The sequence below is a fragment of the Myotis yumanensis genome, unplaced genomic scaffold (genome assembly GCF_028538775.1).
Source record: "Myotis yumanensis isolate MYYU_CA2020_CCGP unplaced genomic scaffold, mMyoYum1.0.hap1 SCAF_12, whole genome shotgun sequence".
NCBI lineage: Eukaryota > Metazoa > Chordata > Mammalia > Chiroptera > Vespertilionidae > Myotis > Myotis yumanensis.
In genome coordinates this window covers 15,341,900-15,361,041 of record NW_027223763.1, presented here as the reverse complement: position 1 = coordinate 15,361,041, position 19,142 = coordinate 15,341,900, and the positions used below count along the sequence as shown (strand labels likewise).

The 19,142-nt window shown below is 44.9% G+C and overlaps 1 protein-coding gene and 1 long non-coding RNA gene across 6 annotated transcripts in view; one reads left to right on the top strand and one right to left on the bottom strand.

The window, feature by feature from the left end:
• LOC139020832 (uncharacterized) overlaps positions 1–19,142 on the bottom strand; it is a 126,708-nt gene that overhangs the window by 39,735 nt on the left and 67,831 nt on the right. For all 5 annotated transcript variants that reach the window (XR_011473369.1, XR_011473366.1, XR_011473367.1 and 2 more), the window contains exons 3-5: positions 8,796–8,900; positions 4,987–5,154; positions 1,049–1,293 (exon numbers count right to left, since the gene is read on the bottom strand). This is a non-coding gene — a long non-coding RNA (uncharacterized lncRNA). The remainder of the gene's footprint in view (positions 1–1,048; positions 1,294–4,986; positions 5,155–8,795; positions 8,901–19,142) is intronic.
• GGTA1 (glycoprotein alpha-galactosyltransferase 1 (inactive)) overlaps positions 1–19,142 on the top strand; it is a 52,513-nt gene that overhangs the window by 30,520 nt on the left and 2,851 nt on the right. The window contains exons 3-7 of the mRNA XM_070430829.1: positions 4,399–4,487; positions 7,266–7,301; positions 9,914–9,979; positions 10,465–10,551; positions 14,592–14,729. Coding sequence (XP_070286930.1) covers positions 4,408–4,487; positions 7,266–7,301; positions 9,914–9,979; positions 10,465–10,551; positions 14,592–14,729 — 407 coding nt within the window. The 5' untranslated portion in view covers positions 4,399–4,407. The remainder of the gene's footprint in view (positions 1–4,398; positions 4,488–7,265; positions 7,302–9,913; positions 9,980–10,464; positions 10,552–14,591; positions 14,730–19,142) is intronic.

Sequence of the window (19,142 nt, the reverse complement as noted above, 5' to 3'; positions counted from 1 at the left end):
GGTGCCTCATTTGGAAGTCTTTTGGCAGTTTCTTGCTCAGGTGGCTCCAGGCCAGAGCACCAGACAACTCAACTCTTGATCCTGGATGGGGTCGTCTGGAGGTTATGGGCATAAGGTCATAATCATCAAGACCCCTGAGCAGGGAGCAGAGCAGCATCTAGTTCAGCTCTTTCTCCTTTCGATAAAAGGAAGGGCTCCTGTGTGTTACAAGGTCCACCTAGGTTCGGTTGTCACAGGGACCCAGGCGGGTGTGCAGCCCCAGACCAAGCACCAAGGCTGGAGTGACTCCCCCAAGCAGGGGACATTCCTCACTTCTGGGAAGCATTAAGGCCTTCCCACCCCCCAACCCACTCTTGCAAGGGGCCTGTCGCCAGGCTTTATTGGCTTCTAGGTAAGTAGGCCTCTTGGCTCAACTCCTGTTGGCCAGTAATCTTATCATTTGATCGGTACTTGAAGGAATCTATGGGGCCATTGCAGCGAAATGTGCTCCACGTGGCTAAGTGAACTAACCTCTTACAATGAGACTTCCAGCCATGGTTGATTTCCAGGCAGTGGGGCAAATACGAGGAGCAGCTGGGCCCTGAGTCCTGGGCAGCGGTGAGGGGAGCTGACTGTCACAAGTCACAGTGGGGATGGGGGTGGGCTTGCCTTGAGCTTCTGTGTGGTGCTGCCCTGGGGGCCCACTCGCCTCTCAGGTGAAGCCACCTCTCTGCCTTCAGAGCCACACATTAAAAAGTGTCATCACTGTGGCTGCCATCGGTGGAGCAATTACTAACCACCAGCACAATGTGCTTCCTACACACGGTCTCCTTTTGAACTTTTGAGACCCCCAGAGGAGGGTGCTTGTTGCTGCATTTTTTTGTGTGAGTAGCGGCTCAGAGAGTTGGAAAACTTGCCCAAGGCCTACAGTGCTAAATGAGTCAGTGCTAGCCTCATTTCTACCTGGAATGTTGAATCTAAACATTGCAGTGGAGGGTGTGGAGGACAGAAGATAGTTTTTCCCAAGGTCTTTAATGCCCAATTCTCCTGCACCTTCCCCTCCCCTTACCTGTTCACAACACTTGTCACTCAGTCTTTGACTCCATCTCCATCGTCCTGGAGTGAGTGAGGCTGGAGCGAGCAGGGGATGGGGTCCAGGGCTGGGGGAGGGGCCACGGGCAGAGGAAGATTCTTCAGTTGTGGGAAGGTTTGGTTTCCTCTGCCACTGCTGTCCCCCTGCAATTCCGGCTCCTGGAGATAATGGCTTTTCCAGGGCTTCTGAGCTGTTACTCATCTGAGACCTTCACCTTTCCCCTGACATGAGATGAAGAAAACAAAAGAAAACAAGGTCCACGGTGCACTCCAATTCCTTTCAGAGAGGATTTCTGTTTGGAATCCCAGACCAAAGTTGTGTGTGTGTGTGTGTGTGTGTGTGTGTGTTGTTCTGTGTGGGACAGGTTGGGGGGGGCGGTAAGGTAGAATTAATTTATGAGCACGCTAGGGAAATAGAAGTGGAAAAGGAAGATGAGGAGGGTAAAACCGGAAAGGTGGAGAAATAACAGGCTTTACAAGGTGACCCTGCCCTTAGAAATGCCCCCATGTTTTTAGCACAATCTGCATGTGTTCCAGGAGGTGGAGGTGTGAGTGGGGTGGGGTGAGGGGGGTGTGGAGTGGGGTGGGGGTGTGGTTTCATTTATGAACCTGTGCAGGGGTTGAGTTCTGGGAGTGGCCCAGGTGAGCAGCCCAGTGGGAGGTAGGATGGATTCAGAGAGAAACAGGTAGCACCTGACAAGTGCTTGAGAGATGGTAGGAGGGCTCTGGTGGGTCTGGGTGTGGCTGAGTTCACCAAGTCCTCTCAGGGTTGGGGGCCAGGTGACCCAGTTACACGCTCCCACGTGAGGCAGGGTGTCAATATTCAGCAATCCTATTTCTGTGCTCTACCCCTTAAATGGGAATTTAGACGAAACCCCATGTTTCCTAGTTGGTGACTAAGATAGTCAACCACCCAGCTTCAGAATTACACAGTTCTGAAAATTCTGAGAGACAGACACATAAGAGAAAGACTTTTAGACCACGCGCTAGCTGCCAAATGCCTAATTTTTGTCCAGAGAGAAATAGAAAAATGTTTTAAAAGACCCATTGGCCACCCTGCCAACCCTTCCTTCTCTGAGATGTGCATTCCAGATCCCAAGAATCACATCTACACCTACATCTAGTGCTTCGCTAAAGGATGCAATGTTGGCTCATTTGGGTAGCTTCCAATCATGATGAATGGCCAATGCAAGCAATCTATGAAGTCCAGAAAGAAAGGGCCTTCATCAATTATTTCCGATGTTAGTTTGCAAAAGGAAAAATCATCAACACTTTGCATGGAGAGGCAATTAGGGGATGTGTCTGATTTTGCCTCTCTCTCACGTAGGCCTCGGTGTTCTCTACCGTGAGAGTTTGTGTGCTTTTCTGTTTTACGTTTCTCACACTGGGAGACAAATTGCATTTGATCCTCAGCAGGTGGGGCCGATAAAGCCTGGGATGCTTATCCGACAGTGTGATGGCCTCCTCAGCATAGGCAGGGTGTTGTAGCAGGGCCCCCACCTTAAAGAAAATCGAAGTCTCCCACTCCCAAGGAGCTCTTCGTGGGGCTGCAGCATAGAAGAGATGGATAAACCTTTAGAGTCCCTAATCTACATCTCCCTGCACTTTACTTTTTCACATGATCTTATCCCAAAAACCTCATTCCTCTCCATCAAATATGTTTTGAGCTCTTCCTAAATACCGGGCACTGGGTCCTCCCGGCAGCCTGTTTTATGGACACCAGTAATAAGAACGAGCATTTTTTGGTATATTTATATGGTTCTAGGCACAATACTAAGTATTTTATGGACATTATCTCTTGCAATCATGGCCATTTTTATCCCCACTTTAGAGACGAGGAAACCAGTTTAATATGATCCGTTACAGGTTCATAATCCTTTTTCTGAAACCCTAGGGCCTGGAGTGCAGAATTTTTGTGGTGCAGATTATATATCATATATTATGTGAGAACCCCAGTACAGCAGCACCAAATAATAAAATGCATCAATATCTATGCAAAGAGACATTTAAACAGTCTCAGTAGGATAAGGATTATGAATAGCCTCATGTCAGTGAGGGCCATGATGCCAATTGAATTACAAAAAATGTTTTTTGGTTTTCAGAGCTTTTGGAGACATGGATAAGGAAGTGCCACGTGTTTAGGGCTCCCCAGTTTCATGTGTATCCGAGCCCGGTCTCCAGTCGCTGCCCCCGTTCCAAAGCCTATGTGTTTGATCACCATCCACTCTTCTCTCTCCAAAGTCTAATTGACTTCTCTCATTTTTAGCACAGGCTATTGGAATAACCTGCCGCCTCACTTTCCCAGGTCTGCCCTTGCCCCCACATTCATTCCCCACCCCAGCACTCAGTGAGGCCTCTGAATGAAGTTGGATCAGGTGATACCCCAGCTTTAGATGCTTTTGTGGGTCCCCACCCCCTTTCTGCACCTTCCCAGGCTCTCTCTGCCCTGCCCACCCCGCCCTTGTTCCAGCTACTAAGGTGAGAGAACTTCATTATTTATTCTCGTTTAGGTTTTTGCTTTTGTCTTTTCTTCAAACACAAGAAGCTTTTTCTCCTGTCAGTGTTTTCTCCTATCATAGTTGCTGTCCGAAATATTCTCATCCCTTCTCATGGCATACTTTTCACCCCTCTCTATCCTGTTTTCATTCCTTCAGAAGCTTCAGTCACTTCCCCAGTGAGGTCTTCCCCAGCCACTTGAATTAAAGTACTTACTTCCCAACCTGCTTTTCCCCACCCAGCACCCCTTCCCCTTCAAACACAATTTCACTCAGCAATCAAGAATACTCATGCGCTTACTATGCACCAATCGTTTACTTGCTGTGGGTGTGGAGGGGAAAGGCTGGGTGGGGGTGGGAAGTGCGTGAGCTAGATTGTCAAGGACTGAGCGGTTTTCCCTCTGAGCACAGGGCATGTAGTCAATGTATTAAGGGAATCAAAGCCAGGAAATGGATGGTTCCTTGCAGCCACTTGCCAAGAGGTGGGTGATCTGAGTACTGGCCCCTGGCAGCCATGGAAACCACTTCCAGTTACTCCCTCATGCTCCCCATTCATGGCAGACCTCATGATTATCCAGGTACTTTCCCTTCTGAGCCCCAAAGTGGCCTTAGCGTCCTTCCCAGCATAAGAGCCCTGTCAATTCATCAACCTGGCCTGATTTGCCATTGCAGACCTATGCAATTTAAGGTAGAGCACACTTCTTAGCTCTAGTTAAATATTCATAAACATTTCCTTTTAGAGAGGATATAGGTGGAAGCATTTCTTAAAAACCGTATCTTGCTCTGGATTTATTGAGTCTATTTTTCCCCTCTTTTTCTTTTCTTTTCCCAGGAGAAAATAATGAATGTCAAAGGAAAAGTGATTCTGTCAATGCTGGTTGTCTCAACTGTAATTGTTGTGTTTTGGGAATATATCAACAGGTAATTATGAAACATGTTGAAATGATGTAGATGAAAGTTACTCTTATCTGCTAGTGTTAGCCAAGTCATCAGGTTGAATTAAAGGTAGATTCCACTCTTCCGGTGTCCTTGAGCCCTGAACTGTCTTTTTTTAAAAAAAAATTTTTTTTCTTTATTGATTAAGGTATTACATATGTGTCCTTATTCCCCCATTCCCCCCCCACCCACCCCGCCGCCCCACCACTCATGCCCTCACCCCCCTGGTGTCTGTCCATTGGTTAGGCTTATATGCATGAATACAAGTCCTTTGGTTGATCTCTCCCCCTTACCCCACTCTCCCCTGAACTGTCTTTATAAGCATTCGAGCTCCAAGCGCCTTCTGGCTAATTCACTAGCTTCCTTCCCATGTCTTGATTTTTGTACTTAGGCAGTTCTGGGCAGGCTAAGCACAGAAATAGTAAGGTCTTATTAAGCCCAAAATGTAATTAAAATTATCCATATGGCCAGATACAGAAATTACCTTTAAGAAATTTCAGACGCAAGTTCCATGAGAAATCCACCCTGGTTTTTGCAATCCTGGATATTTGCAGAGTTTAATGGAGCAACTCAAGTTGTTGACTTTTGTTGCAAAATACACTTGTGATTCATTTGTGCCTGGCTGAAACTTCTTTTCTTTTCTTTTTTAACTCTGGAAAGCAAAGAGAATTAAACATTCCTGAGTGCATTCACCCAAAAGCACTGCTTCTGTGCTTTTGGAAACTACAATGCCTCAGAGATTCTAGCTGGAGAAGCTTCTGATAGAAAGAGGGCTCCACAGGCAGCTGCAAAAATGCACGATGCCTTTGACTTCAAAGGCCCTGGTACAGCTCATCCAAAAAGTCCATCGTACAGCTCTAGGCAGGGAGAGCTGTCCGCACCATTAATACACTCATGGTGAAGTGTTTTAGTAGCCCCCACATTCACCATGACAGCCTAGATTAACATGCGAATGTCTTCCAATTCTTAAATTCTAAGATGAGCCAACAGGACCATTGTGGCTACCAAAAAAGGAACTGCACCTTGAGGTCCATCAGTAGAAGAATTGCTCCAGAATTTGGGAGCCTTCCCCCTACACCCTGGGGTGCTGCATAATCTAACTGCTTTGTGAGTGTCATTCTTAACAACTCATTTTAAGAAAAACAAGATGAGTGTGACCAAGTTAGAAGGCCTACAAACCAGGTCTTTCAAATTGAGGAAACTGGGGGTACTTAGTCCAAAGAAAAGGTGAATCAGAGTTAGGTGAAGGGACCCCGAGCCTCCTTAGGTGCTCCAGGGCTAAGTCTGGAGTAAGGGCTTCCTGGGGCTGGTCCTGTGCCACCACTTATCTCATCGGTGACTTTGGGCAATTTACCCAGCCACTCTGTTCCTCATTTTCCCTATTTTTAAAAATGGTGATAGTAACAGTACCTGCTTCATAGGATTGTTGGGAGGATTAAATAAGATATTGAGTATAAAGCAGGTGGAGCAATATCTGGAACTTCATAAGCACTGAAGAGATGCAAGCTGCTATGTTCATCTTCTTCATCATCACCATCACCATCGTCCTCTACTCCAGAGGCAGACTAGGACAGGGGATTTTGGCAGATGGCAGGAAGCTCTAGCAGTTGGAAGAATCCAACAGAACAAGTAACCTTTGGGGGTCCTGCTCTGAATTAGGATGCTTGTGTGGGTAACCTTCAAGCTGTGAGTGCTTGATTGGATAACCATGGTGCTTTGAATTGCAGCCAGAGTTGTGCTTCCATATTTTGAAGGTTCACAAATTAAATTATTGGAGCCAAAGGCACAAATGTGCATAAAGAGGGTCATTTTGCAGTGCTGGGCACAGACTTTGCTCAGTAGTTGGGGCAGGTTCTGGCTGCTCTTCAGGGCCATGTGGCACCCAGACTGTGGCCACATCATTCCTCAATGTGAGGAGTCTACTTGAATAACTGCAAGGTGCTTAAAAGGCAGCAGATCCTTTGCCACCTTATGAACTGGCTGTGTGATGATTTGAGGTGAGCTGAGGGCACTAACTTTAGACAGGTGGGCGGTGATGGGCTAAAAAGGATTTTAAAATAACTGAACACATCAAACGATTAGTAAATAAAACTGCTGTCAGCAGAGCATCTGAAAGAATGTCACCTAGGACAGCGTTTGATTTGAAGCTTGATGGAAAAAACATCTTAGAATTTTAGAGCCAGAGGAAACTTTAAAAGTTACAGTAAACGAATAATGATGATGATGGCGATCATGCTGACAGCAGCTACCAGTTACTGAGTGTTTGTTTGCGTGTACTAGGAACTGTGCTGTGCACTCCCTCCAGCTCTTAGTCCAAGTTTCTAGATGAGGGAGGAACAGTGTGTCTCTGAAGCTCTGAGCTGGATGCGGCATTAGGCTCTGCAGTCATTTTGTTTTCTGGGGGAAGGTAAATTCTGGGTGAGGGCTGGCTGGGCTGTGGTGTTCCTGAGGAGATGGCAGGAGGGAACCCATCTGTAAGCCTCTCTCCCTCGTTGAAGCCACAATGAAGAGCTGTCGTCTTTTTATTTACTAAGATTTGAGTCTCCAGAGACCTCCTTGTTCTGGGTAAATATGGAAGTGACTGCAGTGCAACTTCCCAGTCTCCTGAGGTCATTGGTTTTAACTCAAAGGAAGGTGGAAACCTAGGAGTAGCTAAAACCAGGCTCTCAACTCAGCCCGGGGCTTCAGTGATAATGGCTGCAAAATAGCTTTTCTCAGAATTAAAAGTAACATGATATGTTTTTCTTTCCCCTTTGCTTTTAGCCCAGAAGGCTCTTTCTTGTGGATATATCACTCAAAGTAAGTGCTTTGAATTCTAGATGTCTCTGGGACGGCTCCCACGAGCACTCCTGCACCTCTTACAGTCAGTTCTTAACATGGCAGCTGGTGATGGCGCTAACTCAAAGGTGGAGGGCAGAGGCAGGTCCCCGGAGATCTGGAGAGCATGCCTCTGGCCTCCTAGACATGCCTTTATAGAGCCATGGCTGTGTGTTGCCCTTGCTTCTTTCTCATGAAGGGTCTCTTTAAGTGGTGTCCTTTGGAACATTCCTGCCTTCCCAATAAAGAGAGTCAGGGTGGATAATGGTCCCTTCTGCTAAATTTCTTTGGGACAAAGGATCATGAAAAACCGTTTGGAACTCTGATGAACTAGTGGGTGTATTATTATTATTATTACTAGAGGCCTGGTGCACAAAATTCATGCACAGGGCGGGGGGTGTCCCTCAGCCCAGCCTGCACCCTTCCAATCTGGGGCCCCTCGGGGGATGTTCAACTGCTGGTTTAAACTGGCAGTCAAACGTCCCTCTCACAATCCAGCACTGCTGGCTCTCAACTGCTCGCCTACCTGCCTGCCTGATTGCCCCTAACTGTTTCTGCCTGCCAGCCTGATCACCCCCTAACCACTCCTCTGCCAGCCTGATCGACGCCTAACTGCTCCCCTTCCGGCCTGGTAGCCCCCAACTCCCTCCCCTGCTGGCCTGGTAGCCCCCAACTGCCCTCCCCTGCTGGCCTGGTCGACCCTAACTGCCCACCCCTGCTGGCCTGGTCACCCCCAACTGCCCTCCCCTGGTAGCCATCTTTTGACCACACAGAGGCAGCCATCTTTGACCATATGGGGGCAGCCATCTTGTGTGAGGGCCTGGCAGTTAATTAGCATATCCCCTCCTTATTGGCTGTGGGCACTGCCATCTTTGTGATGGAGTGAGGGTCCGTTAGCATATTCTTCTGTATTAGATAGGATTATTATCATCATCATCATTGCCAGTAAGAACTATGTAAGCCTTCATTTTTCTATCTTTGGCTTGGTTGCCAGGAAGCCCAGAGCAATGTGGTTTGCTTAACTGCCTGTACTTCCCTCAGCCTTCATTTCTGATACAGCTTATCTCGTGGCATTAAGTCTGGGTTTTTATGCTTACAAAATGCCATGGGATCTTGGCAGTTTTCCCAAACCCACTCAGCCAATATTTCAGCTACAAATGAAAATAGAGGTAAAACCTTTATTCTTGAGAGTTGCTGGGATGACCAGGGTCATTGTGAAAATACGTACCTGAATGACTAAGTAAATGTTTCTCTTTCTGTTCCCTCTTGTTTGTTTTATTCTGGTATTATTTTCCCAGTTATTGTAACTGTAGTTCTTAATCATAAACCATCTTAAATGCTCCCTGAAAGTAGATGAGCTTTCAAACAGGTTTCTTAATATTATCATGTCTGTTCACGTGTCAGCACTCAATTTGTCCAAATGAAAGGCCTTACATCTCCTGGTTTCCCATTTCCCCTCCCCCAGAAAGCCCCTACCTTGGGGAGACTCTCAAGATGAGTGTGGAAACTTCTGCATGTGGGTGGGGAAGGTGGCTTCTGATTACAGGTTTCTGAGTTTCTGGTTCAGAGACCCTCAGATTTCTGCAACACATAAAAAGATCATACGCCATAATCAGGTGGTATTTATTCCGGGGATTCAAGGTGGGGACAATAGCTGCCAAACAATAAATGTGATACACCACATAAGCAGACTTATGTGACTGCTGACTTTGTAGCAACCTGAGTTCTCCTAGTTAAAGCAAAAGAGATCATTCTTGGACAGGTGCGCTGGTTTCTTTATTAAGATCACAACCTGTTACATTTATTTTCAACTTAGAAAGCTCTTTTATGTATGCTATTTCATTTAGCTACCTTCATGGTAGGTTTATTATTATTATTATTATTTTTAAATATATTTTATTGATTTTTTACAGAGAGGAAGGGAGAGAGATAGAGAGTCAGAAACATCGATGAGAGAGAAACATCGATCAGCTGCCTCCTGCACATATCCCACTGGGGATATGCCCACAACCCAGGTACATGCCCCTGACCGGAATCGAACCTGGGACCTTTCAGTCCGCAGGCTGACGCTCTATCCACTGAGCCAAACCGGTTTCGGCAGGTTTATTATTATTATTATTATTATTATTATTATTACTATTCAGGGTGGGGCAAAAGTAGACTCACAAAGAAACTTACTTTTACCCCACCCCGTAGTAGTATTATTGTCTGACTTTTCAGAGGAGAAAAATGGAGATTCAGAAAGGGAAAAATGGCCTATCATAGCCATACAATAGAAAGTGGCAGATCCAAGACTTGAGTTTATGTATTACTGTCGTCCCCTCCCCCCCATCATTCTCTTTCTCTCCTCCTGCCCTGCCGGGGCTCCCTGGATGATGAGCGAGTGCTGGAGCTGTCCCAGGAGGAGAGGTCTGGGCACTATCAGGCCTGGCCTCTCCCATTCACCTGCAGCAGCTTCACTTCTGTTTGTTTTACCAGCTGGCAGTTTTAAAAATTTTGTTTAATCATTTTCTGTCATAAAAAGAATTTGGAAAAACCCCAATCTGGGACTGCCTCATTTTCTAAAAATGTTTTTCATCTTTTTCATTTCTTAGAAACCCAGAACTTGGTGACAGCGGCAGTCAGAAGGGCTGGTGGTTTCCGAACTGGTTTGAAAATGGGTAAGGCTATGAGATGCTGGTCTGTGTTTCCACCAACTGAACATGGTTAGAGTCCAGATAAACAGTGTCATGGCCATGGCTGTCTCAGTCACTCATGTTTCTGGCTTATTGAAATCATATAAGGAATCTATTTCATGGTTGGGAACGGAACAGTAAAGGTTTTTGTTTTTTAAGTTGGGGGTGAGTGGGGCTTGGGCTGAAGTTCAGGTTGTAGGAAAGATTATCATAAGATAAAATGTCCTTATGTGGACTATTTGATAAAATTCCCCCGCCCCTGAAATAATCTGAGGGCTGTTGTGTCATTAAACTGCTAACTATGCTGTCTTGGATCATCATCACAAAGACGGGTACTGTACCTTTTTACCCAAAATATGTCCTTATGCATAACCATTTAGTATTATGAACCTTCTCCAGACAGTCACTGACTTCCTGACACCGTAGATGCCCTCCCTGCCTTATTCACCCTGCTTTCCCTTTGTACATAGGACCCACAATTCCCAAGAGGAAGAAGACATAGAGAGAGAAAAGGAAGACAACGAAGAGCTTCAGCTGTCCGACTGGTTTAATCCAGAGTAAGAGTGTCCCTTGTGTGCAGCAAATCCATGGGTCAGCGGGAGGTGGCAGGGGGCCGTGTAGGCAACAGTGCCACTGAGAACATCTCTCAGTGGGGAGACAGAATCTTAGACCTTTAACGACAGATTAGATGAGAAAAAGAGTCTGGATGTTTTGAATCAATTGCTGGAACAATAACACGGTGACTGGCCAGTGGTAGCAGGTGAATCACAAAATACTCGGCTGTGGTCTCAGAGGCCACAGCATGTTGTGGAAAGCCACAGGATGGAGAGTCAGAGCAAGAAAATTCTCTCTGAGATTCAGTTAACTCATCTGTAAAATGGCAACGGTGATACAAAATCTCAGATCCATGACTCAGATCCAGTTACTCTCCATTACTACGTTCAGATGCTAGCTTCATGGATCAATACCAGCTTTTTAAAAAATACTTGAAATTAAATAGAAAATCAGAGGGTATAACAATGGGGATTAGGTTTTAACTTATAAATTTGGGGGAGGGGGCACACACAAGCCGTGTGTCCCATCTATTAGCAGTGCCCAAGCTCAGCAGAAGATATATGGTAGAGATGGAGGATGAGAAGCCATCAGAATACAGGTGGCAGTGGGATCTGTAAGCCTGAATAATGCCACCCTCTGATAAGGGTGGCACACTTTTACGGTGACACTTGTGCTTTGCTGAGCAGGATTTGAGTGGCAGGGTCAGGGCTGAATTACTGGGAACAGAGAGGAGGGTCAGATGAGGGCCACCAGCTGTCATTCTTTTCAGTCTCCCCCATGCATGGCTCAGCTTCTCTCTAAAGGAATGGAGAGTAGATATTTAAAGAATATTGGTTTGAAACGGCACCAAATTTAAGCCTTCTCAGGGCACCAGAGTGCATTTCTCACATAAATGACTAGACCAACAATAGAATAAACAAATAAATATATTTATATAAATGCATTCTTTTCTGTAAACTACCTAAAACATCACAGTATGTTGTGTACACATTTCTATATCAAGATCTCTCAGCTTCTTTGACACCAGGTCCTCGTACTTTTCCTCCTACTCCCCATTCTCCCTTCTGTCTCCTTGACAGGGGCTTCTCCTTTCCCGCCTTCACAGATTAGAGCTTTTGGAGGTTGAGACCAGTATCCTCATCTCTTCTTTACACACCATCTTCCATGTGCTCTCATCCATTTCCAGGGCATTAGAGACCATCCGTGTGAGACTGATTCCCATGTATATCATTAGCCCAAAGGTTTCCTCTGAGCGCTGACTGTCTAACTGCCTGCTTGATGTCTCTGCATGTCTCACATGATCCCACCCCACACTTGTTCTCCTCATTTCCCATCTCAAGCCAGGATCTGGGACAGCTCTCCGATTCAGCCTCCTCCTCCACCCATCCTACAGTCTAATTCATTAACGTGTTCTGTTAATTCTTTCTCCAAAATTCTTCCCACATCATCTTATCTGCATTTCACAGCCCTCACCCTTGTCCCTGTTGCCATAGGCTCTTTGCTGGGTCTCTCCAGCAGCTGCTGCCTAGAAGGAGTTCACTGAGTAATGTGTGCATTCCACATCTTTGTTGACCTGCATGCACAGTTACTGGACTTTTAACACTTCCTCCCCCCAACACTTGGATAGATACCACAATGTTCCCATAAATGAGTATATACAATGAAAAAGCTACCAATCTCACAAGTAGGTGTAGGTTTTGGTTCTGGAGCCCTTTTAATTTGTGGGACGCCTTTGGCCTATACTGGTGGACTTGGTGGGTACCCTGCTTGGAAGGTTTTGGGGGCAGCTCTGAGTCTTTCCCAGCAGCACTTCCCCTCCTTTTAGAGTCCCATCTTTGTAACCTTGAACCTCTTTGGCAGTTGAGAGTGGCAAAGGCTAGCTCTGCTCTTGCACATGTGTGGCCTGACCTGTCATTTCTTCTTTGCAGGAGGGAGGTTTTGGGTTTTGATGACTAAGACACCTTGATACAGAGGTTCATTCAGGAAACTGATCTCATCCTGTCCCCCATCCCCTCCCCACCACTGCCTGTAAGTCATCTGGCTCCTTTTCTTAGTCAGGGGCGCTGACATATTGGACTTGCCAGTGGAATTTAATAGTTAACAGATGGGAAATAGGACATTTTAATTAAACATTAATTTTTAATAGTGCTGCTTTATTTTTTCCTGCTCAAAGAATTTTCCCAACCAAGTAACGAAACTGAACACTGGTTTTCTGACTCAGTCTTTCTAGAAGTTGTGGCCTGAGTGGTCATGCAGTTGAGGAGTGTGTAGCAGGCTGGCCACCTGTCAGAACTGAGATTCTCAAGAGGTAGTAGGGGGTGGGGGGGTTCTCATTTCTCTGATCCCCGTGCTCAGCACTGGGCCTGGTAAAGGAGAAGGAACTTCCAAAATATATATCGAGAGATTGAGTGCCCTGGTCTGGCCCCTCCTATAAATTAAATGGCTAAAGACCAAGTTCCTTTCTCCTATCCTACCCCTACTTTATTAGTAAAATGGAGATGATGATAGCATCTATTTTATAATCCATGGTAAGGATTAAATGAGAAAGTGAAAGTCAAGTACTTAGCCCCTGTGTACCATAAGTATTCAGGACACCAGCTCCCTTCCTTTCCTCCTCCTCCTCTTTTTCTTTTTTAAGAAATTAATATTACCTGCCAATCAGATGTCCAGCTCCTACACAACTGCACAACTTAGGCTGGGTCAGAACTGTTAAAAGATCTTTGACAAGCTAAAACAGGACTGCAGTGAGGTGACAGTGCATGGGAGATTTTAAGTTCAGAAATGTTGGCTATGGAACTGTAAGCAGAGTGTGTGTGTGTGTGTGTGTGTGTGTGTTTGAAATTCTGTCATTCAACAAAGCTGGGGGTTTTGTGTGACTAAAAGCATCACATAAGCTTCTAAAAACAAAAGGGGGAAAAGTGCATTTCTCATTCTGCAGTGATAAAACTACTGAAGTAGCTAAATTGAGTGTAAGTAATGGCAGACCCAGGTTTTAGCCCCAGCTTTATCAGCATAGCAGGTAAATGTCCACATAAGAAGTGATATAGGGTGGTGGCTCAGGGCGCAGACTCCAGAATTAGCCTATCTGGGTTCAAATCCCAGCTTTGCCCCTTACTAGCTATGTGACCTCAGGCAAGTTATTTAACCTCTCTGTGTACAGTTTCCTCATTGATAAAATGAGAATCAAAATGTCACCCACCTCTGAAAAGTGAAGCTCTTAGCAGTGTCTGGTCCCAAAGGAAGTGCTCAGTGTGTGTTAGTTACCATTATTGGTGGCCAGCTATGTGGCCTTGAACAAGTTAACAAACCTTTCTGAGCCTTGGTTTTCTTACCTGTACAACGGACATAATATATGGCAGGACTGTTGCGAGGACCAGAAGAGAAAATATATGTGAAAGTGCCTGGCACAGGTTAGTGCAGAATCCAAAATAGGCCCATGGTCTGAGCTGGGTGCTCCAGCCTGGGCTATAGGGGCCTCTGCTGAGTCCGTTCTTTTTATTGTTTTGGGGGGAGGGGGGACTCTCTCTTTGTTTGTGAAATAAATAATAACACCAGAACACCCTAGTCTGAGGCCCTCTTGGGCCTCTAACCAGGTTCCTACTCAGAAATCCTTTTCTGGTGAAAGGCACATTGAGATGGTTTTCTCTCTTTCAGCTCATTGTCCCTTTCTCATCGCCCTGTGTCAAGGATCAGGTCCTTCTTAGGCTCAGATGGTACCCACAGGGATAATAACACCCAGAGAGGCCACTTGTGGCTTAGGAAAGGGCTGAGGAGATAGGAAAGGAAATTAGGAGGAAAAAGAGAACAAGGAAAGCAGGAAAAGGGAGAGGGTCTGAGATGAGCAGGGAAGATCCCCATAACAGCTACAGCCCCCAGGGGCACCTGGGTCTTCCATCCCACACCTGGAAGAGGCTGCCCCTGAAATGTTTTATGACCCAGCCAGGATTCAGGGACAGTGACTGTAAATCCCAGCCGAGCCCACAGTCTCTGCCCCACCTCAGCAAGCCGTCCCCACTCACAGGACTCTGTGTTTTGTCACCAGGAAACGGCCAAAGGTGGTGACAGTGACTAGTTGGAAGGCACCCGTGGTGTGGGAAGGCACTTACAACAGAGCCATCTTGGAAAATTACTATGGCAAACAGAAGATTACCGTGGGTTTGACGGTTTTTGCTATCGGAAGGTAGGTGTCACATTAAACTTGACCTTGACTTCTTGTTCCAACTGTCAAAATGTTTGTGAGGGTCTCCCTGGGCCTACAGAGGCTGTTTATGACTTGTTTGAATGATCAGATGGGAGGATGTTATAATGGGACCATTTCCATCTCATTTCTGCTGAGACCCCCAAAAGATGAGGACGAAAACCATAGTTGGTGAGTGGACTCCTTCCCACCTCAAAGTGAGGTCTCAGGATATAGGTAAAAATATCTGCTATACACACTGAGCCCAGAGTATACAACTCACCCACAGCCACCTTCACCCCGATCTCCATGGCTTTCTCTGGACATTCTAAAAATGCCAGTGGTTAGAGCATTATTCTTTCCATGCTTTCAAGACCCAGGACCAAGGACAGAAACCCTTACAGCAGGTTCTCAGTGATCTAAGTGTGGTTGGTGGTTTTCCACGTAGGAGCTGGCTGACCACTCTTCCTTCGGTTCCTCCTGGAGGACTTAGGCCCACAGAGATTTGGCTGGCCAGAACTTCCTCTTCTAAAAGTTGGATAGGTTCCTCTTTCAGCTTCCATTTCCTTGTTAGAATGTTTTTCCCCAAATTTCAATCATTCTTACTTGAAATTGGTAGCTCGTAATATTGGTTTTACTAGTAAAATATAATGCATTTCGCTCTTTTGGAGATTTTCCCCCCCAAAAAGCAAAAGTTCAATTTCCCTATTTCCTTCCCATCCCCACCCCCCAACCCCATTTCCTGGCTTTCTCATTAGTACCTTTTCTGAAAGCCATGTGGAAAGTTGACCCCTTTGCCCAGTACAAAGAGTTGAAGGTCCAGGTTGACCTGAGCTTGGGCTCTGCCCACCAGAGCACCTAAAGGAGAGTTCTGTAGACCTGATAGTTCTCCTAAGTCCTCCAGCCCAGAGGTCAGAAGCCATCGCTGGCACCATACTGATTAAGTCCTAATGCCATTGACTGTATTGATCCCAGGGACCTAGGTAGCATCTCTAACAGAAAAGGTTAACTAGTTTTGACATTTTTACTAGAAGAATCAGTATTGTTGAGTTGGAAGCCAATGCTCGCCCAGCTCACCTAAACCTTTGGCACTAGAGGGGACAAGCCAGCCATGCTGCAGGTTGATTTGATCCTGGTGTTTCTAAAGAGAATAGAACTGCCCCACATGACTTCAACCAACAGTTATGTCAACAAAAGAAACATCTAAACCTATAAAGAATTTTTATAGGATTTTATTTGACCCAACCTGATGACAATTGCCCAGAAGCAAGACCTCAAATGTTCTGGAGAATGACAGTTTTGCCATTTCTTTTATGCATTTGAAATTAAGGAGGGAGTATAAGAAATATTACATGAAGGTGGAAGAAAGCAAGGTGTATGGGATAGTTAAGATTATGTGCTCTCTTGAGGGTGGGACTCTTATTTCAAAGGTGTGTTAACCTGGATGCACAGAAACAATAGATAGGGCTTAAGTTAAAAATAAACCTTTTACTAAAGAAGTTATATGCTTGGGGCAAGACTACCCACAATGATCTATCCAGTTAGGAATTTATGATCCAATACAGGTTTACATTCTGTATAGCCTTTTTTTTTTGTCCACAGTTGCAACTCTCCAGAACTAAAGGGTAAATGGCATATCCGGTGAAAGCCCTGTGCTCTCCACTCTGAGGCAGGAGAGGACTGTGTTCATCAGCAATAAATCTTCACTAGAGTGGATTTGGACTTTTAGGAGTAGTGATGTTTGGAGTAGTAGTGTTATTTTCAAATAACAACGCAGCCTCAGTGCTTCAATCTCTAAACAGTGTTAGACCACACAATGGCTCACGTCCTCCCCCAGGATTGTCTCTCAGCTTCAGGGTACTATAATTTTTTCTTAAAGGTACAAAACACCAAAGAATATCCTGGCCATCAGCCACAGAGCCATGTCAAAGTCCTTCTTTATACTGCTCAGATACATGTTCTCCATTTAAAGACTCGATACTGTAAATCCTTAGTTTTCTAGCGGCCACCATTACAAGTACACTTTAATTTGGTAGTAAAGAAAGGGATCCAAGCCCTAGCCGGTTTGGCTCGATGGATGGAGCGTCAGCCTGCGGACTGGAGGGTCCCAGGTTCAATTTCGGTCAAGGGCACATGCATGGGTTGCGGGCTCGATCCCCAGTGGAGGGTGTGCAGGAGGCAGCCGATCAGTGATTGTCTCTCATCATTGATGTTTCTAGCTCTCTCTCCCTCTTCCTTCCTCTCTAAAATCAATAAAAATATATTTAAGGAAAAAAAAAAGAAAGGGATCCAAGCAGTAACCAAAGTGAAAAGTGCCAGTTATTATTACTCACAGGACATCATGATTGGCCAGTACTGTGATCAGCCCATTAAATTCAGTCCACATTCACTGAGCATAAGTCTGGGGTTTGCATGAGTTAGGTCAAGCCATCTTTCTACTCCTTCCTCTTCTCTCTGATCCCCATGGCTTTACAAGAGAGTATGTAGCTGGGTTACAGAAGACATCAACATGATATTTTTTGAATGAACAGACAAATATCTAAAATAACACTACACACCTACTAGAATGGCCCAAATCCAAAACACTGGGAACACCAAATGCTGGGAAGTAACAGGAACTCATTGCTTGTGGTACTACTACTTTGGAAGACAGTTTGGCAGATTCTTCACAAAACTAAGCATATTTTTACCATGCAATCCAGCAATTGTGTTCCTTGGTATTTACCCAAAGGAGTTGAAAACATGTCCACATAAAAACCTGCAGGCAAATGTTTATAGCAGCTTTATTCATAATTACCAAAAGTGGGAAGCAGCCAAGATATCCTTCAGTAGGTGAATGGATAAATAAACTGTGGTACATTCAGATGGGAATATTATCTGTATTAGTGACACAGAGGAAACTTAAGTGCATACTAAGTGAAAGAAACCAATTTGAAAAGGCTACATATTATATGATTCCATACTGTACAACATTCTGGAAAAGATAAAACTATGGTGATAGTAAAAAGGTCAGTAGTTGCCAGGAGTTGGGTTGGGGGAATGAATGAACAGGTAGAACACAGGATTTGGGGGACAATGAAAATATTCTGTATAATACATAATGATAGATACATGTCCTTATAGATTTGTCCAGACCCATGGAATGTACACCAAGAGTGAAACTTAATGTAAACTATGGACTTGGGGTAATAATGATGTGTCAATGTATGTACACTGACTGCAACACATGGCCCATCCTGGTGCTGAATGGTGTAAGTGGAGAAGAATGTGGGAGAGAGGAGGGACAAGAGGAATATAAGGAAACCCTGTGCTTTTGTTTAAAAATTTTTGAAAACATATTTTTAATTGATTTTAGAGAGGAAGGGAGAGAGAGAGAAACATCAATGATGAGAAATATTGATCCGCTGCCTCCTGTATACCCCCTACTGGGGATCGAGCCCACAACATGGGCAAGTGCCCTGACCAGGAATTGAACCATGACTTCCTGAATCATAGGTCTATGCTCAACCACTGAGCCACACTGGCTGGGCAGGAACTCTGTGCTTTTGGTTCAATTTTTCTATGAACCTAAAAATGTTGTAAAAAATAAAGACTTTTAAAAAGAGAAAAAATAGTTTAAATAAGGCTAACTCAGAGGTTGTTTGCTTTGATATTTGGATGGAACTTATTATGGTGGTGTCTGGACAATGGGTTGGAGTTTTGGGTGATCAGTGGGAGGCTCACAGAGTGAATATGTAATATGAAAGGATATCCATGTCCCTTTACCCATTCTCTGGGTTACAGAATGGCAATAGTTCAGCTTAATGCATCCCCATAGAACCCAAGGGTCACATCATGGTGCATCTGATAGAGTAGTAGCAACATTGGGATATATAGGTTGGAGTTTTTGAGGGAGGCTAAAGGATTAGCGCCCCCTGATGTTAGTCAAAGGGTGTAAACTTCTAGTTATAACATGAGTAAGTTCTGGGGATCTAATGTATAGCCTGGTGATTACAGTTAACAGTACTATATTATGTATACTTAAAAGTTGCTAAGAAAGTAGATCTTAAATATTCTTACCACAAAAGAGAAATGGTAATTATGTGATGTGATGGAGGTATTAGCTAACTAAGGTGGTAATTATTTTGCAATATATAAGTATATTAAATCAACACGTTGTACACCTTAAACTTATACAGTGCTACATGTCAATTATATGCCAATAAAGCTTGGAAGAAAAAAAGAACTCACATCCCTTTTGCCTACCCAAAGTCTAAACCAAAACAAAGGGCTAAGTAAGGCAGATGGTAGTAAATACCATCTTCATTACAGTTGAAGCTGGTATTGGAGAATGTGGCTTATATCTGTAGGCTCTAGGCCTCCTAACATTGAACCATAGAAGTAGAAAGACTCAGGCAACCAAGCAGCTATTGCACT